This window comes from Eublepharis macularius, chromosome 6, assembly GCF_028583425.1.
Source record: "Eublepharis macularius isolate TG4126 chromosome 6, MPM_Emac_v1.0, whole genome shotgun sequence".
Lineage (NCBI taxonomy): Eukaryota > Metazoa > Chordata > Lepidosauria > Squamata > Eublepharidae > Eublepharis > Eublepharis macularius.
The window spans coordinates 8,661,838-8,687,866 of record NC_072795.1 but is presented as its reverse complement, the minus strand read 5'-3'; the positions used below and the strand labels follow the sequence as shown (position 1 = coordinate 8,687,866).

The 26,029-nt window shown below is 48.5% G+C and overlaps 1 protein-coding gene across 1 annotated transcript in view; it reads right to left on the bottom strand.

Annotated features, from left to right (window-relative positions):
• Positions 1–13,876: 13,876 nt before the first annotated feature.
• The window catches only part of LOC129331988 (cytochrome P450 2J2-like), a 34,176-nt gene continuing 22,023 nt past the window's right edge, over positions 13,877–26,029 (bottom strand). The window contains exons 6-9 of the mRNA XM_054982717.1: positions 24,018–24,159; positions 18,495–18,682; positions 15,358–15,499; positions 13,877–14,067 (exon numbers count right to left, since the gene is read on the bottom strand). Of these exons, the coding sequence (XP_054838692.1) occupies positions 13,877–14,067; positions 15,358–15,499; positions 18,495–18,682; positions 24,018–24,159 (663 nt within the window). The remainder of the gene's footprint in view (positions 14,068–15,357; positions 15,500–18,494; positions 18,683–24,017; positions 24,160–26,029) is intronic.

Here is a 26,029-nt window from a genome sequence, read left to right as displayed (position 1 = left end):
CCTCTCTCACGGTCCTCACGACCCCAGAGGGGACGAGGGCCCACCGGAGCATCTCCATCTCCATCGGCACTCCGGTGGTGGCCTCGGGGGGGGCCTGCGCAGAGGGGGCGTCAGAGGGACCCGCACGGCAGGGCCCCTCTTGCGTCCCCCCTGTCGACAGGCGTCCCCTCTTGGCCTGCCTGCGCCTCACCCAAGAGCAGAGCCCGTCTCTGGCTTGGGTGAGGTTCCCGTCCCGCTCGGCGAAAGTGCCCTTTATGCGCGGGTCACACATGGTCGCCAACATGTATGACTCTTCCTTAGTGAGAGGAGTTAGCCTGGCAGCTATGCCCTGCTGCAGCCTTCTCACTAATGCGCGCACCGCTGGAACAAGGTCAGCACGGGGCGCGACCCGGTCTGCAAGGGTGGCCAGATTCCTCTGGAGCGTGTGCACCAGGGGAATGACCAGACCGAGGGTCGCCGTGTCTGACGAGACCGCCACAGTGAAGTCCTTGAAGGGCTTCAGGACCTCCACTGTCTGGGTGATGGTGAGCCAATCCTCCCGGTTGAACTCACCCACCTGACTCGCACCGCGGTGCTCGGAGAGCCACGCGTGGAGTGCGGCCTGCTGCTCCACCAAGCGCTCAAGCATGGCGCAGGTGGAGTTCCAGCGAGTGCTGACGTCAGTGATCAGAGCGTGCTCTGGCACACCTGTCCTGACCTGTGTCTGGCGCAGTTCGTGCGTGGCCTTCACGCTGCGCGAGAAGTGACCCGTGAGCCTCCGACATTTCTGGACAAGTAACTGGAGTTCACGGGTCCGGGTATCCACGGGTTCCTTCGAGGAGCCCAACCCCAGCGCATCTCTCACCACTAGGTGAAGCTTGTGAGCGGCACAGTAGACGCTCTCTCGGCTCACTAGATGCGCCGCTGCCCTCATGTTCTTGCCACCGTCCGTCACCATGCATCCCACGGTGGCGGGTCCCTGGCCTATCCACTCGTCCAACTGTCTCCTTAAGGTGGCAGCGATGTTCTCCGCCGTGTGGGACACGTCGAGCACCTCGGCGTGAAGCAAGGCCTTGCAGTAGCCGGCCTGGCGGTCTCGCATCCTTCCCTGTCTAGCTGTGCTAGGCACCTCCCCCCGGCCCCCACCCAGAACCGACTCGGGTTCCCACCAGTGAGCAGTAAGCGAGAGGTACGCTTGCTGCACACTTGGGCAGGTCCAGATGTCCGATGTGAAGTGCACAGTTCTCCCGGCAACCCGGGACAGCTGTGCCTTCACATGATCCCTGGCAGCCCTGTAAAACGAGGGCACCACCGATCTGCTCAACGACGTGCGAGCAGGGACGGCGTACCAGGGAAAGCAATCTTGGAGCAGCCCTGAGAAGCCGAAGTCTTCAACTACGGAATACGGTTGCCCATCCACTGCTATCATGTTGACGATGTGGCGCGTGATGCGCCTGCTCGCCCTCCGGATCCCCTCTCTGGGCACACTAGCGCCCTGCATACCAAGCATCTCCGGGAGAGAGGCTTGGCGTCCCTTTCCTGCAGGTACCCTTGGGGGGAGAGCACCAGAGGAGCCTGCCTCCTTCTGGCTAGCTGGCGGCCGTGCGGCGCCACTCGAACCCTCCTCCCGAAGAAGCACCGCCTGGTGGTGCCTCTTCATATGGTACCTCATCCCAGACGTGGAGAGATGCCACACATCTTTGCCACGGCTGACGCGCTGCCTACAATGCAGGCACAGGGCTGCTCGGGGATCCTCCGTTGTCTGGAAGTGCTTCCAGAGTTCGGAGGAAAAGGGCATCCCACGCTTCCCAGGAGAAGCGCGTTCGGGACCACCCTGCGGCACCTCCTGTGAGGTGCTCTGGCCGGACACACCGTGTCCCACTCTCGGCCGGGCAGGTGGGGATGGACGAGGCTGAAGGGGCAGAGATGTGGGCTCTTCCACCACAGTCTCTGCCTCTTCCTCCCGCGTCCTCTCCTCCTGCACAGCCGCGAGAGGCCTGCTGCTGGCCTCAGAGGAAACTGGGGTGGACCGCCCCAGGGGGGGTCTCACGGGCAGTTCCTCCAACATCCTCCGGGTTCCTGGGGTGAGCGGGAGCGCAGGGAAAGTCATGTGCTCCGCGCCCATCCCAGGAGACACCACATGCTGCCCCTCCTCCAGCAGCTGGCTCGCAACCACTGGAGGAGGAGGAGCCTCAGCAGCAGGCCCCTGCCCAGTGCCAGCCCCTGCCTCACGCACCCGGGTTGGGGGTGGCCCTCCAGCAGCTGCCTCAGGAAAGAGAGTCTTGCGAACCCTCTTCCTGTCACCAGAAGCCAGGCTGGTGAACGGCAGCAGCGCAGGGGAGGGCCTCCTCCGCTCAGATGGAGGGGCTGCCGCAGCAGTCCCCCTCCCCCTCCCCTCCTCCCCTCTAGATTTCTCCCTAGCCTTTCCCCCGGGTCCCCTCTCTGCTTTCCTCTCTGACATACTTTCCCCTCCCAAATTCAACCCTAACTAATCAGAAAAGATTTAGAAAACAAAGGTCAACTTTGTTTTCAAGACCTAACTAACCTGCTATAAATCTGTGTTTCTAGTGGCTCTGTGACTTGGAGATGAACAATCAAGTGCCTTTTTAAGCAACCCTATTTATGTCAGGGAACCTGAGCCTGCCAATCAGCTGAATTCCTCTGGAATTGAGCTGGCCCTAAACCCCAATAACAGGTGACAAAGCCTTAAACACTCACACACTAGTATGCCCGGGCCGGCCTGGCACCACCACGTGTGCCAGAGATGGGCAGTGGAACCCTAGTTATGGGGGCACTAATGGGAAGCCTATTGACAGCTATTACAAATTTTTATATATATATATATATATATATAGAATTCAAACCTAACACTCACTCACTAATGCTTTCCCTGCTGAGTCCCTATTTAGTTTTTTAAAAAAAACTAGGCTCGGTTTCCCTAATAATTAAGTTGAGGGCAATTATCCACTGATCACCTACCAACTGGCCTACCTACCTAAGAGACACTATTTAGCGGGACCGATGTATCTGTGGTATGTCGGTGTGGGGTGTGGATGTGGTGTTTTGAAGATGAGCCTCCCCCCTCCCAAGCTAGCAAGAACCCACCCCCAAGGCCACCCAAATGTGAACCCGGACTCGCTCACACTAACACCAGTCCTGCAGTCCAGCGATGTTCAGGCGGTCTTGCAGCTGGTCCTCCTCTCCTCCACGATGCTGTCAAGAAAATTGGAAATGTTAGCAGAGTCAACACCACACGCCGCACACGCAACCCCAAAATTCAAGGCCCCGTTGCACAAGCCAAGTCAGCCCCCCCCCCCTTAAAGGCTAGGGCCAACCAGCAGCAAAACAAAACACATCCACCCAGCAGAGCTTCTGGCCTGTGCAGGCCAGAAGCTGGCACACTCATTTTTTAGTCCTGTGAAACAGCAGTTCATGCCCACCCCACACTCAAACTTGAAAAATGAAACATGAAAGAAAGCAGGCACTGCGATCAATGCTGGCCCCCCTAACCCCCAAACAATATCCTCTTGCCCAACCAGAAAATGCCCCCCCCCCGGCCCAAGCCATAAAGACAGAGCCAAAGCATATGCTCGCAGGTAGGCACAGCAGCAGACATAAGCTCAAAAACCAAATTTAACAACAACCCTACCAGTCCACCAGTGCAGATGTCCAGCAATGTTGATCCTCCACGCAGAGATCTGCAGGCCGATGTCCACCAAGTGCAGTCCAGTCCAGAAGAGGTCCACCAACGATAAACAACCTGAATGTGAAGCAAAACAGTGAGTGCCAGGCCAGCAAACGGGAAGGGTTACCAAAGCCGGAGCAGCAGGCCTGTGTGTGGGCCGAAGGCTGGCACAGTTGATCAGGACGGAGCCTGTTGGGAATCCTTGCAAGCAGGGGACCAGACACAGAAACGCAAGCCACACCATTCCAGATTGTGGAGCACAACTGTGAGTGCCAGGCCAGCAACCAAAAAGGGTTACCTTGGCCAAAGCAGCATACCTGTGTGTGGCCCACAGGCTGGCACAGTTGATCAGGACGGAGCCTGTTGGGAATCCTTGCTAGCAGGGGACCAGACACAGAACAGCAAGCCACACCATTCCAGATTGTGAAGCACAACTGTGAGAGCCAGCCAGAAGAAAGGCTTCTGGCCTGTGTAGGCCCAAAGCTGGCACACTCTTGTTTTAATCTTAAAACAGTGGATCAAGCTTAAAGAAGGCAAGCACAACAACCAATGCTGAACCCCCCCCCCCCACCATCAAAGATTGTCTGCCCAACCTGTCCCCCAGGCCATACCTGTGTGTGGCCCACAGGCTGGCACAGTTGATCAGGACGGAGCCTGTTGGGAATCCTTGCTAGCAGGGGACCAGACACAGAAAGGCAAGCCACACCATTCCAGATTGTGAAGCACAACTGTGAGAGCCAGCCAGAAGAAAGGCTTCTGGCCTGTGTAGGCCCGAAGCTGGCACACTCTGGTTTTAATCTTCAAACAGTGGATCAAGCTTAAAGAAGGCAAGCACAACAACCAATGCTGAACCCCCCCCCCCCCACCATCAAAGATTGTCTGCCCAACCTGTCCCCCAGGCCATACCTGTGTGTGGCCCACAGGCTGGCACAGTTGATCAGGACGGAGCCTGTTGGGAATCCTTGCTAGCAGGGGACCAGACACAGAAAGGCAAGCCACACCATTCCAGATTGTGAAGCACAACTGTGAGAGCCAGCCAGAAGAAAGGCTTCTGGCCTGTGTAGGCCCGAAGCTGGCACACTCTGGTTTTAATCTTCAAACAGTGGATCAAGCTTAAAGAAGGCAAGCACAACAACCAATGCTGAACCCCCCCCCCCCCACCATCAAAGATTGTCTGCCCAACCTGTCCCCCAGGCCATACCTGTGTGTGGCCCACAGGCTGGCACAGTTGATCAGGACGGAGCCTGTTGGGAATCCTTGCTAGCAGGGGACCAGACACAGAAAGGCAAGCCACACCATTCCAGATTGTGAAGCACAACTGTGAGAGCCAGCCAGAAGAAAGGCTTCTGGCCTGTGTAGGCCCGAAGCTGGCACACTCTGGTTTTAATCTTAAAACAGTGGATCAAGCTTAAAGAAGGCAAGCACAACAACCAATGCTGAAACCCCCCCCCCCCCACCATCAAAGATTGTCTGCCCAACCTGTCCCCCAGGCCATACCTGTGTGTGGCCCACAGGCTGGCACAGTTGATCAGGACGGAGCCTGTTGGGAATCCTTGCTAGCAGGGGACCAGACACAGAAAGGCAAGCCACACCATTCCAGATTGTGAAGCACAACTGTGAGAGCCAGCCAGAAGAAAGGCTTCTGGCCTGTGTAGGCCCGAAGCTGGCACACTCTGGTTTTAATCTTAAAACAGTGGATCAAGCTTAAAGAAGGCAAGCACAACAACCAATGCTGAACCCCCCCCCCCCCCCACCATCAAAGATTGTCTGCCCAACCTGTCCCCCAGGCCATACCTGTGTGTGGCCCACAGGCTGGCACAGTTGATCAGGACGGAGCCTGTTGGGAATCCTTGCTAGCAGGGGACCAGACACAGAAAGGCAAGCCACACCATTCCAGATTGTGAAGCACAACTGTGAGAGCCAGCCAGAAGAAAGGCTTCTGGCCTGTGTAGGCCCAAAGCTGGCACACTCTGGTTTTAATCTTCAAACAGTGGATCAAGCTTAAAGAAGGCAAGCACAACAACCAATGCTGAAACCCCCCCCCCCCACCATCAAAGATTGTCTGCCCAACCTGTCCCCCAGGCCATACCTGTGTGTGGCCCACAGGCTGGCACAGTTGATCAGGACGGAGCCTGTTGGGAATCCTTGCTAGCAGGGGACCAGACACAGAAAGGCAAGCCACACCATTCCAGATTGTGAAGCACAACTGTGAGAGCCAGCCAGAAGAAAGGCTTCTGGCCTGTGTAGGCCCGAAGCTGGCACACTCTGGTTTTAATCTTAAAACAGTGGATCAAGCTTAAAGAAGGCAAGCACAACAACCAATGCTGAACCCCCCCCCCCACCATCAAAGATTGTCTGCCCAACCTGTCCCCCAGGCCATACCTGTGTGTGGCCCACAGGCTGGCACAGTTGATCAGGACGGAGCCTGTTGGGAATCCTTGCTAGCAGGGGACCAGACACAGAAAGGCAAGCCACACCATTCCAGATTGTGAAGCACAACTGTGAGAGCCAGCCAGAAGAAAGGCTTCTGGCCTGTGTAGGCCCAAAGCTGGCACACTCTGGTTTTAATCTTCAAACAGTGGATCAAGCTTAAAGAAGGCAAGCACAACAACCAATGCTGAACCCCCCCCCCCCACCATCAAAGATTGTCTGCCCAACCTGTCCCCCAGGCCATACCTGTGTGTGGCCCACAGGCTGGCACAGTTGATCAGGACGGAGCCTGTTGGGAATCCTTGCTAGCAGGGGACCAGACACAGAAAGGCAAGCCACACCATTCCAGATTGTGAAGCACAACTGTGAGAGCCAGCCAGAAGAAAGGCTTCTGGCCTGTGTAGGCCCAAAGCTGGCACACTCTGGTTTTAATCTTCAAACAGTGGATCAAGCTTAAAGAAGGCAAGCACAACAACCAATGCTGAACCCCCCCCCCCCACCATCAAAGATTGTCTGCCCAACCTGTCCCCCAGGCCATACCTGTGTGTGGCCCACAGGCTGGCACAGTTGATCAGGACGGAGCCTGTTGGGAATCCTTGCTAGCAGGGGACCAGACACAGAAAGGCAAGCCACACCATTCCAGATTGTGAAGCACAACTGTGAGAGCCAGCCAGAAGAAAGGCTTCTGGCCTGTGTAGGCCCAAAGCTGGCACACTCTGGTTTTAATCTTCAAACAGTGGATCAAGCTTAAAGAAGGCAAGCACAACAACCAATGCTGAAACCCCCCCCCCCCCCCACCATCAAACATTGTCTGCCCAACCTGTCCCCCAGGCCATACCTGTGTGTGGCCCACAGGCTGGCACAGTTGATCAGGACGGAGCCTGTTGGGAATCCTTGCTAGCAGGGGACCAGACACAGAAAGGCAAGCCACACCATTCCAGATTGTGAGGCACAACTGTGAGAGCCAGCCAGAAGAAAGGCTTCTGGCCTGTGTAGGCCCAAAGCTGGCACACTCTGGTTTTAATCTTAAAACAGTGGATCAAGCTTAAAGAAGGCAAGCACAACAACCAATGCTGAACCCCCCCCCCCCACCATCAAAGATTGTCTGCCCAACCTGTCCCCCAGGCCATACCTGTGTGTGGCCCACAGGCTGGCACAGTTGATCAGGACGGAGCCTGTTGGGAATCCTTGCAAGCAGGGGACCAGACACAGAAAGGCAAGCCACACCATTCCAGATTGTGAAGCACAACTGTGAGAGCCAGCCAGAAGAAAGGCTTCTGGCCTGTGTAGGCCCAAAGCTGGCACACTCTTGTTTTAATCTTAAAACAGTGGATCAAGCTTAAAGAAGGCAAGCACAACAACCAATGCTGAAACCCCCCCCCCCCCACCATCAAAGATTGTCTGCCCAACCTGTCCCCCAGGCCATACCTGTGTGTGGCCCACAGGCTGGCACAGTTGATCAGGACGGAGCCTGTTGGGAATCCTTGCAAGCAGGGGACCAGACACAGAAAAGCAAGCCACACCATTCCAGATTGTGGAGCACAACTGTGAGAGCCAGCCAGAAGAAAGGCTTCTGGCCTGTGTAGGCCCAAAGCTGGCACACTCTTGTTTTAATCTTAAAACAGTGGATCGAGCTTTAAGAAGGCAAGCACAACAACCAATGCTGAAACCCCCACCCCACCATCAAACATTGTCTGCCCAACCTGTCCCCCAGGCCATGCCAAGAATAAACTGCAACACCTTTTTGCAGAGGCAGGCCACAGCAGCACATTGCCCGGCATCAAAAAAATTTACAAAAATTTTAAAAAGGCCTACCAGGTGTCCTCTCAGGATGTCCAGCACAGTTGATCCTCCAGGCAGATGTCCTCCAGGCTCCAGGTGCAGTCTCTCTTCTTCTCCTCTCTCGGTCACAGCTCAGCAGCAGCAGCAACAGAAGTGTTCCAGACAGTCTTGCTCCAAATTTAAATCCCCTGCTGCAGCCTCAGCCAAAGATTTAAATCTATTGGCTGGCATGAGAATGCAGCAGTGGGATTGGTGACTCCTAAAGTCCCCAGTCCCCTGCCTTTCCCAACCCACACTCCAAGAGCCACCCTCCTCCTGCTCCCCCTCCCCTACCTGTTAGTTTTGGCGGGAATCTCTGCTGCTTTGCAAATGCAAAGTGCAATGCAATGCTTGCACCTTGCATTTGCAAGGCAAAGCAGGATTCCCTATCCTCCTTTGCAAGAGGGGTGGGGGGTGACAGAAGGAGTGAGTGATTCACTCCTTCTCCCCCCCTCCCCTCTTCTAAGAGCCTGCAGGAAGCCTTTGCTTCCAGCAGGATTTTGCTAGCCGCTTGCTAAGGCAAACGGCTAGCAAAATCAAAATGGCGATTCTCGAATGCCGAAAGAATGCCGAAAGAATCCCGAAACGTTTCGGGTTTTTCTTTCGGCAATCCCGAAACGTTTCGGCATTCCCCGAAACGTTTCGGGATTCTTGAAGAATGCCGAAACACTTTTGTTTCGGCATTCTTTCGGCATTCAGAATGCCGAAACGCACATCCCTAGTGGGGGCTGGCCTACAGGGTTTGATATACTGTAGCAAGCATTTAACAGGTCATTCTCAACAAGATATCTGTGTACAGCCAAATCTTATTTTAGCCTTTGGATTACCTATGGACACTTGTACTTTCTGAGCATATATCTTCTCTCAATAAACAACCTTTGACTCAAGAGACCAAGAGAGGATAGAGAGCAACGCAGAGGGACTCTGTTTACACGCTATTCGGCAGGGATGGGACTCATCAGCTTAGACCCTCACCTCTCCCCTATCGTGGAAAGTCAAGGAGGAGATCGTGTCTGGGAAATGCTGCAAACGTCTACTGCAGCAATCCCCCCGGCGATGCTCAGCATGGCTCCTAATTACCGTTGGGATGAGTCGGCCGGTTGCTATGTGGAGGAGCAGGGACTGCTCGAGAGTGAGATGGGGAGGGAACCCCCTTCTTACAATTTACAGTGGGTCTCGCCGCAAGAACTCCACAGTTGGGAACATGTGGAGTTAGGGCGCACAGACCCTACTACTCTGGAAGTGGGACAATGCCAATCAGAGGATCGTTTGGATATCCTTATGGAGCAAGTCCAAGTTATGCGCTACGATCTGCTAGCGGTATCAGGCCTCACTAAGGGTTGGGCGGACAGTGTTTCCGGAGTACAATGCCCATTGATACCTTTGGAGGCTGGAGGGACAGTGTTTCAGGACTCTCAAGCAGGCCGCCTAAGCGCGGTGGAAGCGGCGCAATCAGTGCCTCGGGATGTACAAATTGGGGGAGATCTCACGGAGGGCTCCCTTGGGTCTACATCATCCAGCTCCAGCTACTATCAGGATGCTTCTGGAACTCCTATCGGAGTGGGTACTCCCCAGGATTCGGGGGTACTAGCCGACCCGACTGGAACTACACCAGAATCTGGAGCAGGGACGGAACTTATGATCTTGATCGAGGAATGGGAGAGGGCGTTGAAGATGCAACAAGCTTGGGAGGAGGAACTCCTCAGAGCTGTGGTGACTGCACCAGGAAATCCTGGCGATGGAAGGCAACTACGTCCTATTGATGGGGTGGCCTGCTATGCCGCTCTGGAGGCCCAAGTGGAGGCCATGAGGGGGGAGCTAGCCCAAGCCACCCAACTGATGGAACTCAACCCCCGCCTGCAGTTTTACCATCTCCACCACCACTAGTGCTAGTGAGCACACAAACAGATGCTGCTGACCGGGCCGCCCCAGCACCCTCCGGCAGGAGGAGTGTGGTGGTACCCAGATCGAAAGATAATAAGATCAAAAGTTCAGCAGCCCGTGCTTCTCTCTCACACCATAATATCCTGCAGGGCCTAAGTATTTCTCCACAAAAGAGCCCCTGAGTCAGGAGATCTGCTTTAGATACCCATCTGCCCACCTACTTCCCTCTTCTCAAGACATGAAGTGTGTGATATTACAGGAGGGCACAAGGTTTTGAATTAAAGTTGAAGAAGTAACATCAAGCCATGTACTGTCAAGATACAAGCATATAAAGAAGTAGACAGGTTTCCATGGGGACTTAGATACACCCTGACAATGGCTCTGTTCTATGGTTTCTTTAGGTTTCCTTTCACCAAAATTCAGACTTTGGTTAACAATGTAATTTTGCAGGATAATAGTCAACTTCCAAGGACTATCCAGAAACCTGCCTTACAATGTAGCAGTGGTGGAAAGTACTGTCAAGTTGTAGCCAACTTATGGCAACCCCACAGGGTTTTTAAGGCAAGTCAGGAACACAAGTGATTTGCCTCTGCCTGCCTTGGTGTAGCAACCCTAAATTCCCTTGGTTGTCTCTCATTCAAGTACTAATATGGGTCAACACTGCTTAGCCTCCAAGAAAAATTCATGCTAACCTGGGCCATCCAGGTCAGAGTTTTACTATGCAAACTTCTCTGCAAATATGATCAAGAAAGTGACCAAAGACATCCACTCATCTTCTAGCCCAGGGGTGGCCAAACTTGCTTAATGTAAAAGCCAAATAGAATAAACATCAGATGTTTGAGAGCCACAAGACATGATGCATTGAAGTGACTTCAGATGAGGAGGCAGGTTTGGGGGAGTGTCCTGAAAGTGACATCAGAGGAAGGGGTGGGGCTTTGGTGCAATATGCTGAAAGTAACATCATCAGAAGGTGTGGAGTTTGGGAAGAGCCATCACCTGACCTTTGACTTGGAAGCGACATCACAAAAATGATGTCACATCCTTGCTAGGCTTCACTCCCAAAGTCCCCAGGTATTTTCTGAGTCAGACCTGGCAACGCCAACATTTTTCTTGAAAATATGAAAGATATGGAAAGAAGGAAGGAAAGAAGGAAAAGGGAGGGAAAGCATGGAAAGAAAGAAGGGGAGAAAGAAAAGAAATAGAAAAGAGTCCAGTAGCAACTTTAAGGTTAACCAACTTTATAGTAGCATAAGCTTTTGAGAACCACAGTTCTCTTTGTCAGATGCATCTGATGAAGAGAACTGTGGTTCTCGAAAACTTATGCTACAGTAAAGTTGGTTAGTCTTAAAGGTGCTACTGGACTCTACTATTTTGCTACTACAGACTAACATAGCTAACTGCTCTGGAAAGAAGAGAGGGAGGGAAAGACATGGAAAGGAAGGAGGAAAGGGAGGGAAGAGAGGGAAATAAACTAAATGTATGGCCACAGCGATATGCAGAGACCTCTGGGAGCTGCACAATTTGTCTAGAAGAGCCACGGGTGGCTCCCAAGCCACAGTTTGGCCACCCCTTTCTTGCCTTCATCAACAGGCATTTGATAGACCAGAAATTCAATAATCTCACCAGATCCACCTCTCCTTCTCATTACGTTATCTCGTATTTTTTGTCAACCTACATCTTGCAAAAAGAGAATTTGAATTCATCAATAGGACCCAGGATTTTGACTTTTCCTCTAGTGTCTAAAAGACTTCTAATATTAGCATAATTGGCATGGTTCCCACTAAGAATTATTAGATTGGATTGCTGATTATTCCCCACATGCTGGTATGTTTTTATTTACTTACTTTATTTGTAGCCCACCATTCTCACTGAGTCTCAAGGAGTCATGAATAGAGATGGGCACGATCCAAAAAAATTTAACAATCCAACTGATCGTGGATCGGCACCGGCAACGATCCCGAATTAACGATCCACACTTATCATCTCCCGTTCCCAATGTCAGACTATGGCATTTCCAGACATGAGAGTCTGCCCTACTCCCCTCTGCAAGAAGACAAGGTCTTTTGATTTCAAAAGGTTTTATTTTGAAAGACAGCATTCAGGTCTAGATGTCCATACTCCAGGATTTGAGACCCTGGCTGAACAAGGCATTGTTAGGAATGAGATACAGAATAGAAGTTGTTACATTTCACACTCTCAGAGCCCAGCCTCCCCCCAGAGTTCACATAGCAGGAGAGTTCTCTGTGGGAACACTAGTCAAGGTTGACTCGGCTTTCAGAAAAGATAAGACAGTGTCTTCTCCCATGGAAACGGCTCCTCGCAGATGGGGCCTAGAGGGAAAAGAAGACTAAACAACTAAAGAATTAAACATGGCATTAGTCAGGTTGCTCCCTGTCAGGCAACATACAAACAGACCCTGACACCCGATCCATGGATCGTGGAGGCCAAAGCAGGGCACGCTGCTATTCCCAGCTATGTGGGAAAGTGGGTGGTGGCGGCGGCTGCCGGGCCTGGCAGGCATGGGGAGGCGGTGATGAGCCGCCTCCCCCCAGGTCCCATTCAGCAACACGGGAGGTCTGTGTTTGGCCATCAGAGCTGCCTATCAGGGTTTGCAGGGATGAGATTGGAGTGCCCATCGTTACAGAACACCCCCTTCCCCCTCTCTCCCCTGGCTGTCTTCTCCCAGCTTGTGATTGCTTTTCTGCTCCGTGGTTGGAAGGAAGCCCTGCTGATCAAGGAAAGCTGGGCTTCCATTCGGGTTTTCAGGGTGACAGAAGGAGGGCAGACAGAGCTCAGGCATTCCCCTGGCTCCACTGCCAGAGAATAGATTGCTGGCGCCTGAGTGTCTGGATTCCCGTACCGTGCCCGAACGCCCCAAACCAGGCCTCTTCCGACCGCTGGTTCGTTGGCCGTGGCCGATCACGATCCACCGGGTCACGATTGCGCAATCACAATTTTCGTGGGTTTTTGAGGTTCATAATGCAGTTTGTGCCCATCTTTAATCATAATCATAGACTCATTGTCATGAAATTCCTTCTCCATGTGTACATTTGCCTCTTTAGCACAATCATTTGCAAAATCAGATTTGGCACTTCTAAAGGAATACAGAATGCAGAAAGAGCTGATGAAGGTAATCAAAGACTTTATTCAGTGAAAGGTGCATAGATACAATAAGCAACTTTTAGTTTTGTACATGGCAAGCATTCTGTATGGAGTTCTTTGGCAGAATCAGCAAACTATATTGCATATATGTCAGAAACTGACAACTTAGATCATCGGTAACTTTACTGCATGAGTCCATGGATACATGAGTTAAAGCCTTATTGAGACTCTAATAGTCCAGCACTGCAGACATTTCTTGTCAGGAATAACTCTTCCCTCCCCCCTACTAAGCATATTAAACCCTTCAAGCACAACCCACTCTACGCTAACCTCCTCCCCTTAGCTAGGTTCCCATCAATGCACAAACAGAAAGTAAAATAGAAAAAGTAGATTTGGTTTGACTAGAATCCCATCCTTCTCAAGCCAACTGGCTGCGTCTCCCTGGCAACTCTGATAACCACATTCCTTCATACCTTCCCACAGCACGCAGTTCTCACTTAGTCATTTCTCACACAGGTTTAATACACAGGTCTAATAGCACTCTCAAAGCATGTCATGAAAGATCAGGTCCAGAGATCTACAGCCTGACAGTGAACCCCCAATCCCCAGAGTATGGCAGGGGCCACGGCTCTTACAATATATTAGGTAATGATAAGCAAACAATGAACAACAGCATAGATCTGTCCAAATTTCTTCTCTGAACAGCTCTCATCAAAAGAAGAAACTAAAGGACAGCATGAATGAACTTCACCAAGGATCAGCAGAATGCTTGGGTCCCAGGTATCTGAAAAAGGGAGCTCTGACTCTCGAAAGCTTCTACCCTGAAAAATGTGTTATCTCTAAAATATCACTGGACCAAAATCTGGCTGTTCTACTGCAGACAAACATGGCTACCTACCGAAAGCAGAATGTTAGATGATCTTTCAATGAAATAGGATGAAATGGATAGTAACAAAAAAGCTAATATTTTGTGGCTTATGATCCGCTGCTGCGGGGAATAGCGCAGACCTTATAATGATGGGGAGGGGTGACGATTCGTACTACAGGGTCTTCACTGATTTTTTTCACTCCTTCTGGTGGCTTAAACGTGAATGACCTCAGCAGGCTGATGAAGAAGATGAAGACCTCGATCTTTGCCAGCTGCTCCCCAAGACATTCACGTGCCCCTGAAGAAAAAATATGGAAATCAGCAAGGGAGTTATAATGTACTCTACGTACTCTCCATTGTATATTTCCCTGACTAACAACTAATACAGACTTAAGGGAATGTTCCATTTATTTTAGTAGTCACTCTGTTGGCTTCCCAGCATTTACCAGGCTCAGTTCTAGGCATTTATTATCATATACAAATCCCTTCATGGCCTTGGTCCCTCATATCTGAGAGGTCTCTCCCTATGCTCCACCAGGGCAGTGTTGCTCATCTGAACAGGGCCCTCTGCTAGTACCACCCTGCAAATGGGCAAAATGAATAACAGACCATACATGTGCATAACATACTTTGTAAACCACTCTGAAAGCCAAGCTACAAGTGACATTTTTCACGTGAAAGACACTTGATCGTTTTCGCAAGTTTTTCTGGGAACTGAAGTCCCTCTTCCCCGCCCCTTTTCCTTCTGTTCCTTCCCCTGTCTGTTAGAATTGCTGCCTGAAGAGCCGGAGAAAGCCTGCGGCAACAGCAGCTTTTGCAAATCATTCCTCCAGTCACAAGCCTGTTCTCAATGATCTTTGGGGGCAGGCAGCTGCAACATTCTCCCTTCCCTGGGCATCCTGCTCAGCTTCACCGACATGTCAGCTTTCTCCAGAGCAGCTCCCTGGGAGCAAGATGATTTGCAAAAGCTGCTGCTGCCACAGGCTTTCTCTGGCTCTTCAGACAGCGATTCTAACAGAGAGGGGAAGGAACAGAAGGAAAAGGGGCAGGGGAGAGGGACTTCAGTTTCCAGAAAAACTTGTGAAAACTATCAGGTGTCCTTCACGTGAAAAATGTCACTTGTAGCTTGGCTCTGAGTGGCCCTTAAGTTATCCTGAAGGGCAGTACATAAATCAAATGTTATTGTTGTTGTTATGCCTCTCTTTTTATGGAATGACATGCTTTGAACAGGTTAGAGGACTTCTGCATTCCTGGCCTTCCACAAACATTGCAAAAGTGAATTATTCAGGAGGGCAAAAATGAATTATTCAGGTAGGAGGCCAATACTGTAAGAAAACGGATCAGAGATGCATTGGTAACAGATAGGGACTATAGATTATATTAGTCTATACTGTTGGTTGTTGTTTGAATGTTCCTGCTGGATGGTTTCTGCACTGTTTAATATATTGTGTTTAATTCATTATGCTTTCTTTCAGCATTATTTCAGCTCTATACTGGATTTCTGCTTTCTTTCAAATCTCTGCCACTTTAACTATATAATGAGAGAGAGAGAGTGGGGGAGGGAGGGAGGTAGAACTTCTGCATTTACCTGCTCCAAATGGAAGGAATTCTTCTTTTTCCACAAACTTGCCTTCCTTGTCCAAAAAATTATTTGGATTGAACTCCCAAGGGGTCGCCCAGTGCTTTGATTCAAAAAGAACAGAGCGGAAATCTGGAATAACTATTGTCCCCTGTAAAGAAGAAATGAATGGATTAGGATGTATTCAGAACATCACATTTCATTTTTGTTCCTCTTGAACAAAAATCTAAAACATAAAAAATAAATAGTGGCCTAAAATTTGTCCAAAACAGAGAATACAGCCCTCCCAGCCAGAGGGGCTGCTCTTTGCCTCCTTGAAAGAAGAAGGAGACAGAGCACTTCTGGGTCTCAGGCTGGGGGAGCGGAGAAAGGAGCCTTATGAGGCAACTCTTCCCAGCCGGCTGGCAGTGGCTCTGCATGCTCGGCCCACCCACCTCACCCTGTAGTAGTGCAGGACTAGCCAGCTGCTGTTGACAGAGCCAGGTAGGAATTTTTCCCCCTTTCCCCTAATTGGCATGGGGAGGAGGTGGTTTTTTGCCTACCTTGTACTACTTGTGGAGGTTTGAGGTAATTGGCAAGGTGGAGCCACCTTAGGACGGTCACTGGCAGGATACAGTTTGGGAATAGGGAGCTGGCCAGTGAGTACCCTAGGCGCTTCTCCACTGATGGGGAAGAGGGGTCTGCCAGGAGCGGATGGTACTGCTTGTGACGGCCGCCACGCTGCGTGGGCAGACTGCCTTGGGGAACCCCATGTGCAAGTCCTTCCCTCACTGCTGTATGGCTGAGGCTTAGGAGCTTGAGCTGGGGGGATCCATTTTGCTGGCCAGCCGTGTCTTGGTCATCCATAGGATGGATCACACTTGGGTCTGTGGGGCTTGCCCAGACAGGTCAAGGTGGAGGTCCAGGGGTGACCCCGTGGCTTGACCTGTACCGCTAGGTGGCTCTTGCCGAATTAATGGTTGATGTTATATTTAATAAAGTGGCCCTTTAGTTCCAAGCCTTGTGTCTGTCTCATTATTCCGACTAGGGTGGCAATGCCAAATTGACATCTCACAAAGTCTCATGCGATCACACTGTCAGTATTGTGAGGTTGCCTAGAGACCAAGGCACTGGAGCCTGGGCCTAGACAAGCCCTACAGATAGGGCTGCCAAGTGGTTTACTCCCCCCTCCCAAATCCAGATCCTGAAGGAGAGAGGCCACCAGTACGCACTTTAGGTAAGATCTTCTCAGCCTGGTGCACTGGCATCACTTTCAGATGTGATGTCATCACACCAGGCCACGCAGGCCACAGACTGTGAGTTTCTCAGTGGCTGCGCTGCATAGCTGGGGCCAATGGTGAGCAGACTAGCTCTTCTGGAGGTGTGCCCCTCAATGGGGAGTAGAGAGGAAAGGACACCATTGGTCTGGAGTGCAAGTCATGCTGACCCCCCAGCCAAATACCTTCTGTTCCACAGCAGCGAGTGGGCCAGCTTCTTGCTTGCTGTGCTGTTCCCTCCCCTTCCTCAACTTTCCTTTCCTCCTCTTCTCCTCCCTCCCCTCTAGGTAGCTGGTATTTTGAGTCCATTTCCCCTAGACAGTCCAACAAAACACCAGACTGTCTGTGTGATAACCAGACAACTGGCAACCCTACCTACAGAACAAAGGCTGAGTGAAAGCAGACAAAGTGGTGAATGAGTGCAGGGGGAGTGGAGAAAAGACTGAGAGGACAGAATGTGAGGGAAATAGGGGGAGAAAGAGTTGGAAAGAGTGGAGGGAATGGGGATGGGAAGTCTGTGAAGAAAAAAGGAAGAAAAGCCTGGGAAGAGAAAAACGGGTAGAGGAGAAAAGCCTGGGGAAAGGAAGGTCTTTCTTTATATTTATCAACATCATTAATTCAGGACACTCTTTTTACTTCATAAAAGCAGAAGCTGCACACTTGTACCCATAAACCCACTTACTAATCTTGCTAAAGACTGTTTATAGTGGGGTCATGAAAAAGTTAAACTCCTATGAAATTGTAGAAGAGTTAATTTTTCTCTGCCTTGATAAACTACAAACATATCCATATAGATATATCTTATATCTTTCCTTTTGAAGCATTTTCATTTCAAGTTCTTAAGTTTGGAGATTCATACCTGTGCTCCTGCAAAATGGGAGGCTGCAATCCTAAGAACGTTTTTCAGTAAATGTAATGGGACTTGCTTCTCAGTACACCTACTTAGGATTGCTTCCTTAGGCTGCAATCCTTAGCCTGCTTCCTTGTGAGTAAAACCCATTCAATTTGATTGGACTTCTTTCTAAGTAAACATGTTTAGGATTGCACTGAACTGAATTGGCCAAAGCTTTCTTAACCTCTAAAAGGCTGAGTTAAATTCATTTCCATGAACAGGGTGAATTTGGAGGAGTGCAGTTCACAGCCTGCCCTGACCTGAATGGCCCAGGTGAGCCTCTTCTCATCAGATCTCAGAAGCTAAGCAGGGTCAGCCTTGGTTAGGATTTGGATGGGAGACCTTCAACGCAGACCAGGGTTGCAGCGGCAGGCAATGGCAAACCACCCCTCTCAGTCTCTGGCCATGAAAACTCCACTAAGTGTCGCCATAAGTCAGCTATGACTTGAGGGCACTGACCACCAGTTCAGAGCCTCAGTATGTAAAATGAAATTGACTTGGGTTACTGAATGGAGGTCAACATTTTCAGGCTATGTGGTGGGAATGGGAGTGAAGGAAAGGGTTGTGAATATTAAGGGAAGAAAAGCAGAGGGAGGAATGCTATCTATGCTCCACCTCCCTCTCCCTATATGTTGTGCTGTTCATTGTACTCAACCAGAATACACGTTGACTATCAGGACCTACAGTGGACTTCGGGAGGACATGTACTGTAAGGCTGTCAAAGAGAGAGTCCTCAAGGAACCCAGAGCCCAGGAATCAAGTGTGCTGAGTTCCCCAACCACCTGGATAATGCTTGCACTGCACTACTGAAAACCTCTTTTGTACCTATGCATGGAAATCTTCCAGGTGAATAAAAGAGAGGCTCAGTTTGACAAAAACTGTGCACTACAAACAAAGGGGGTCTGAAGGTCAACTACAATTTTAGCAGTTTTATCAGTTGAAGTGCTGTTGAACGGTGCTCAAGTTACATTCGATACAGGAGAGCAGTCTTCCCTTACCTTAGGGATGAGAAACCCCATAATGTTCACATCCTTTGCACATTGGCGGGGGATCCCAAACAATAAGATATATTTGAAACGCTGGATCTCATGAATCACAGCACTGGTATAGGGCAGCTTCTTCCAGTCTTCATAGGAGAATGACTGAGAGGAACCCAAAACTTCATCTATCTCCTTTTGGACTTTTTCTAATGGAAATGAAATCAAAGCTTTACTTTGGACATTGCATGGGGCAAACATTGAAAAATATAGATTGCAAATGAAATTATTCCAAATAGTTCCTTTAAAGAAGCCTGAATGTTAGCTGAACTGCAGGAACTGGGTGAAGAATCCCAACAGTAGCCAAAGAAGGAAGCCGGTTAAGAGAGAAAATGGCTTTTGAACAATTAATCACTGGAGATACAAATCACCTATTAGGAAAAATATATAAAATGTGATCCCAATATGATTTAAAAACACAGCAAGTAAAAAGCTACATAATAAAATGGAAGCAAAGCTTTGGAGAAAATATATGCACAAGCCAGTGGGAAAACCTATGGACTAAAGAAATTAAATTTACAGAATGTCAAATATTAAGAGAGAATGTATATAAAATGTTCTTCAGATGGTATATTACTCCCAAGGACATTGTAAAAACTAATAAATAGTATAAGGGAAAGTGCTGGAAATGTCAGAATATGGATGCAACAGTTTATCATATGTGGTGGACATGCAAGAAAGCAAGGAAATATTGGATAGAAGTACATGAAGCAATATAATAGACATAAAAATTTCAGTTTGTGATAAATCCCAAAAATATGTTATTAAATATTTGACCAAGTACTATTACAAAGACACATAGTGAAGTTTTTAAGTACATGGTGACAGCAGCAAGCGTAGTATTTGCAGAAAGATGGAAGGCAGAAAGATGTTCAGATCTGAAGGAGTGGAAGAATAAATTATATGAATATGCGATAATGGCAAAATTAACATCTTATATTGTTGAAATCCTCCAGAAGGAGAAACAAGAACACGTTAACCTTGGAGGATTTGCAACTAGATTTCCAGAAGCAGTTCCCTTGGCCAACACTACTGGCTATTTTCTGTAGATTAAGTTTAACCTATGAAATAATTACTGATTTAGGGACTTGGTCCATGTCTTCCCTAATAATGGGAAATATATAGAGGGAAGTACCTCCCAGCAACAGCGTACCATCCAGAAACAAATAGCCTGGTCGAAAAATCCAGTTTTTCAGTTGCAGCAACCTAAAATTATTTATGAATGAAGAAAAAGAGAAGAACGTGTTACTGGCTGTATTGGGAGGATTTTATAAGGATGAAATCCATATCTGCAGAAAAGATTGCCCAGGTGAAAGCAGTGTTAGAATTCGAAGATGTGTTCTCCCATATACCAGGAAAACTCTATCTGCCTATCATGTAATAGAAACTGGCAAAGCGTCTCCTATGGCATCTACACCTTATAAGGTAATCAGGGAGCAAGCACTGTGTACAGAGTGAATTTGTAAAAAATGTTAGGTTTGGGAGCTGTGAATAGCCAAGCTGATCAGGAGGAGAAATTTTATCCTGTCCTGTTCCTGACCAGGGAGTGGAGAACAACATCTGGCCACAGTACAGCAAGAGTGTAGCCATTGTACGGGCTTTGGAAAAACTCAAACTATGCCTATGAGACAGAAAGTTCACACCATGTATTGGCCAGGCCACACTCTGCTGGCTACTGGTAGATGGTATTGACCATCTACCCCCCATATATGAGCAGCCACGCATGGTTAAGCCGCATCTCCACCTCCGTCAGATGTTATATGGTGAGCAGGTGTTTTATTAGTTTATTAATTTATTGTGATTTTATCTTGTATATTTTATCTTCTGTTGTAAACCACCCTGAGCCCGCTTGCGGGGAAGGTGGGATATAAATATAATAAATAGTAATAGTAATAAAAATAATAATAACACTCCAAATAATAATGGGAAGCCACTAAGGTAGAGGTTACTGCTCCAGGATTTTCATTCTGACATTGTGAATGCCCCAGGACATGAACATGTAGTGGCTGATGCATTGCCTAGATGCATGAAAAGCAATTCCCAGGTTATTGCATTCTGTACTACAAATCGGGCAAACCCTTGTACATCTATAATAGTTTGTTTTCCTGTTAACCATGTTTTTTCTTTCAGGAATGGTTTATTGTGTTGCAAAATGGTAATCTGAGGTCCATAGGGATTGCCAATGTAAATATTTGTTCTCTAAACCTGTAAGGAGCAAGCCCTGTTTCATCATGCTCAGAGTAAAACTTTGGTTCAGCCTTCATGCCTGCAAGAGATCTTCCTAGGCCTGTTTGTTGAGAGAGGCACAGCCACTGATAATTAATTGCCCTGCATTCCTATCTTTCCTGAGAAAGTGGCCTTGAGAAGCCCAGTGGCTAGCGTTGATCTCGTCTCTAGCCATATTCCCTAAACTTTCACACTTAAGTAATGGCTAATTAAGTAATGAGCCCTGATTGGTTCTTGGAGTGGGCGGATGGCCCCCATCACTGGGAAGAAGCCTCTCTGTTACCAAGCAGCTTACCATTTTACCCCATTCTACCACTTTCTAGCTGGACACCATTCAGTCCAGTTCTTCTGACCAGCTATGCTGCCTTGCAACCACTGCCAGTTACTAGCTATGGAAGATGAGATCTTCTAGCTCCATGCCAACTCCAGGATGCCTAGAGTGAGCTGGCATAGGTGGACTTGGTAAGAACAACCTGCCTTGGAACCAACTCAGAGAACAGTCAGCAAAGTAGTATTTTAGCCGGATAGAACATAGATAGAATGAGCAAGCTGTTATTTGTTTTTGCCTTGCCTAAAAGTCTTTATGAGCGGTTTCTGCCTAGCATATACTCCTGTGTTTTTTCTATAATAAATCTCTTTATATTTTACCAGTCTGTGTCCAGTATTGCTTGCTATGGAGGTACACACACTCATGAAAGAACCCAGAAACAAGGGTGCTTCAAACTAATGACCAGAACTCTTAGAGGCTACTAGGAGTCCTGTTGCAGTCAGTGAACTGGCAGGAATTGGGGATGAGAGGCTCTGGGTCGAGACGGAACCATAGTGAATGTACATAAACATAAGGTGTACCATTATCCATGGTACAGTCCTGGAAACAGTCTCATCTGTGGCAGTGATTCCTTGAAGGGGGAAGGAGTGGTGGACAGGTAGCCGCCCTGCTTTTCTTTGATTGATGCCAAAGCTCAGTAAGAGCTGGGTCTGGCCAGGAGGGCTTGCTACAATAAGAAAAACTTCTACAGATATGTGAGAAGCAAACACAAGGTAAAAGAGGCCATTGGACTGCTGTTGGGAGTAGATGGAGAAACTCTGATGCAGGACAGAGAAAAAGCAGACAGGCTTAATGACTTTTTTGCCTCTTTTTCTCCCTGAAGAACTCAGGCACATCTAGAGATAGAAAATGTGACAGGACACCTAAGTGGCTAGTTGACATTGACAGAGAGGTTGTGGAGAGGCATCTGGCTGCACTGGATGAATACAAATCCCCTGGGCCAGATGGGGTGCACCCAAGAGTGCTGAAAGAACTTTCTAGAGAACTTGCAGAACCACTGTCCATCATCTTCAAGGCCTCTTGGAGGACTGGGGATGTGCCACAAGATTGGAGAAGAGCGAATGTTATCCCAATCTTTAAGAAAGGGAAGAAGGACGACCCGGGAAACTACAGGCCGGTCAGTCTGACTTCTGTTGCTAGGAAGATATTAGAACAGATTTTAAAGGGATCAATCTGTAAGCATCTGAAGGACTGCTCAGTGATCCGGGGAAGTCAGCATGGTTTTGTCCCTAACCGATCTTGCCAGACCAACCTGGTTTCCTTCTTTGATCGAGTGACCAGCTTACTGGATCGGGGAAACTCTGTTGAAGTGATTTATCTGGATTTCAGTAAAGCTTTTGATAAGGTCCCCCATGACATTCTGATGGGCAAACTGGAAGACTGTGGAGTGGACTATAGGACAGTTCAGTGGATAGGGAACTAGTTTGAGGACCACACCCAAAGAGTGGTGGTCAAAGGCGTTTCATCAGATTGGAGGGAGGTGTCCAGTAGGGTGCCGCAGGGCTCAGTTTTGGGCCCGGTACTTTTCAATATTTTTATCAATTATCTGGATGAAGGAGTGGAAGGGCTGCTCATTAAATTTGCTGATGATACCAATTTGGGAGGAGTAGCAAACACCCAAGAAGATAGAATTAAAATTCAACAAGACCTGAATACTCTGGAGAAGTGGGCAGCTGTGAATAGGATGCAATTCAACAAAGACAAGTGCACAGTATTACATCTGGGCCACAAAAATGGGAAGCACAAATACTAGATGGGGGATACACTTCTGGGCAGTAGTATATGTGAAAGAGACCTTGGGGTAAGAGTGGACTGTAAACTGAATATGAGCAGTCAGTGTGATGCAGTGGCAAAAAAGGCTAATTCAATCCTGGGTTGTATCAAAGGGGCCATAGCATCGAAATCGCAGGAGGTCATAGCCCCCCTCTATACTGCCTTGGTCAGGCCACACCTGGAGTATTGTGTGCAGTTCTGGAGGCCTCACTTCAAAAAGGATGTGGACAAAATCAAGAGGGTGCAGAGGAGAGCGACAAGAATGATCAGGGGTCTGGAGACTGAGCCCTACGAGGAAAGGCTGAGGGCCTTGGGAATGTTTAGTTTGGAGAAGAGGAGGTTGAGGGGGGACATGATTGCTCTCTTTAAATATTTGAAAGGCTGTCATTTGGAAGAGGGCAAGGAGCTGTTCCAGTTGGCAGCAGAGGGCAGGACGCAAAGCAATGGGCTAAAACTACATGCACAAAGGTACCAAACTGGATATTAGGAAAAACTTTTTCACGGTCAGAGTAGTTCAAAAGTGGAATCAGCTGCCTAGGGAGGTGGTGAGCTCCCCTTCACTGACAGTTTTCAAGAAGAGGCTGGATGAATATTTGTCAGAGATGCTTTAGGCTGATCCTGCACTGGGCAGGGGGTTGGACTAGATGGTCTGTATGGCCCCTTCCAACTCTATGATTCTATGTACCTATCTGCTGCTTTGCCCATTTGAATGGGCAAAGCATTAGTAACAACCAGTCAGGAAGGAGAGAATGATAGAATTCGGTGTGTGTGTGTGTGTGTGTGTGTGTGTGTGTGTATGTGTGTGTCTACCAAGACATCTGCATGTCTTGGTAGATGTGAATTCAACATTTTAAGAGATTTTGTTTTGGTCTTCCCCATGCAAACTTTCACTTTTGATTAGGGAAAAAGCATGGATGACAATGGCAGGCATTCCCCAGACACTGGGACATGAGCATTCACCTGTGTGGTTTGACTAAGGCTGGAGCATGTGTGTGCATGTGGCATCTCTGGACTTCCTCATTTTAGAGTCACACTAGATATGCGAATGGGTGTGTCAGCAATCATGTATGCAATCCATTGCATTAAAAAAGCCAAAGTTAGCTTCTTCTCTGTAAATATCAAAGGGGCTTTGTTTACATCGCACAACAGTCTCTCACCTTGGATATCTGGATGATTCGCCATGAGGACTAGTGCCCAGAGAAGTGTGTGGGTGGTTGTTTCTGTTCCTGCAATAAACAAGTCAAAAATGCACTGGGACAGGTTCTCTTCATTGTAGGTAGAGTTGGGATCTTTCTTGTTCTGTTATTGACGATGGAAAAAGTAAAATAGAGTTTACAATGAATGCTACATATTTTGCTATTCATATCAAAGCACTATTCAAAGTTCCAGAAAACTGTAAATACTGAAAATATGGGAGATTGAACAACCTGAACAATGAAATAGACCTCAACTGTATTTGCAGCCACAAATCTAAACCTGTATGTGAAGGACCAAACTGAAGATAAGATGACACTAAATAAGGATCCCATGGCGCAGAGTGGTAAGCGGCAGTACTGCAGCCCAAGCTCTGCTCATGACCTGAGTTCAATTCTGGTGGAAACTGGGTTCAACTAGCTGGTTGAAGGTTGACACAGCCTTCTATCCTTCCAAGGTCGGTAAAATGAGTATCCAGTTTCATGGGGGTAAAGTGTAGATGATTGGGGAAGGCAATGGTAAACCACCCCATAAAAGGTCTGCCAAGAAAACGTTGTGATGCGATGTCCCCCCATGGGTCAATAATGACTTGGTGCTTGCACAGGGGACTCCATTTACCTAAATAAGGACTATATGACTTTGGTATTCCTCTTGGTTAATATGATATAACTATACTATCTGTACCCAAAGACATAACTGCTAGACATAACTGGCGCTACCGTTCCTTCCAGATCTCATTTGAAGTGACAGTACAAATTAATGATACATACAATAGTTCAATTATCCAATAAATCGTCATACATCAGTAGAAAAATAGCTTAGGGTATAAAAAATTTATTTTTTCAATACATAATAGTGCACAGGAAAATAGACAGATAAAGTTAGTCTTGTAAACAGTTCCTGAAAGGGGTGATGGAGGCGCATGTTATTCCTCCCCTGTGGTGTGATCTAATTGATGCTTGTAGAACGTCCTAGTAATGCTTTACTCCAATACTTTCCACAGGTACAACGAGCTGCAGCACTCCATAGATGGTCACTTCCTTAATAATTTTAAATCCACATACCTAAGGGACCGCCTCTCCCCATATATGCCCCAGAGAACACTCTGATCAGCTGGAAAACATCTGCTGGTGGTCCCTGACCCCAGGGAGGCTCGGTTGGCTTCAACCAGGGCCAGGGCCTTTTCGGTCCTGGCCCCAACCTGGTAGAACTCTCTGTCTAAGGACACCCGGGCCCGTCAGGGTCTTCTATCATTTCAGTGGGCCTGTAAGATGGAGATGTTCCACCAGGCATATGGCTGAGGCCAGCATGAGATCCTCACTGAGCCTCCCACCAGCCTCCCAGTAAGTGTGGAGTTATGCAGTGTCCACCAGCCAGCTGCCCAACATATGGGTACAGCACGGGACTATGTAGTGCCCATTCATTTGCTGCCCCACATATGGGTTGCAGTACATTATCCGTCCGCTTCCCTCCCCCTGTATGCTAATGGGCAGGAATCTGGAATTGACCCCATCTTGGGACAGTTACTATCTGTTGTTGATTTTATGATGAACTGTTGTTTTATGAATTGTTTTAATATTTGTATTATATTTTTATAACTGCTGTACCTCGCCCTGAGCCCGCTTGCAGGAAGGGCAGGTTAGAAATGTAATAAATAACAACAACAACAACAACAACAACAACAATACACCAGAGCTGCAGATGGGGAGCCCCACTGCACCAGACCAGTATGGGTGTTCCCAAAACACTCCAAAAATCCCAGCAGGATGCTAGCTAATCACCTGCTTCGTAACCACTTTCTCAGGGGATAATTCTCACTTCTTGTAATATAAATAACACCCCAATAGTGCTCAGTCTTATAATTACGTATATTGATACCCTAATGAAAAGTATACTCACTTTTTTTGTCTGTTCTGGGAGGAACGGTAGTGCCAGTTGTTGGTGTCTAAATTAATTTGTACATCTGCACTTATGA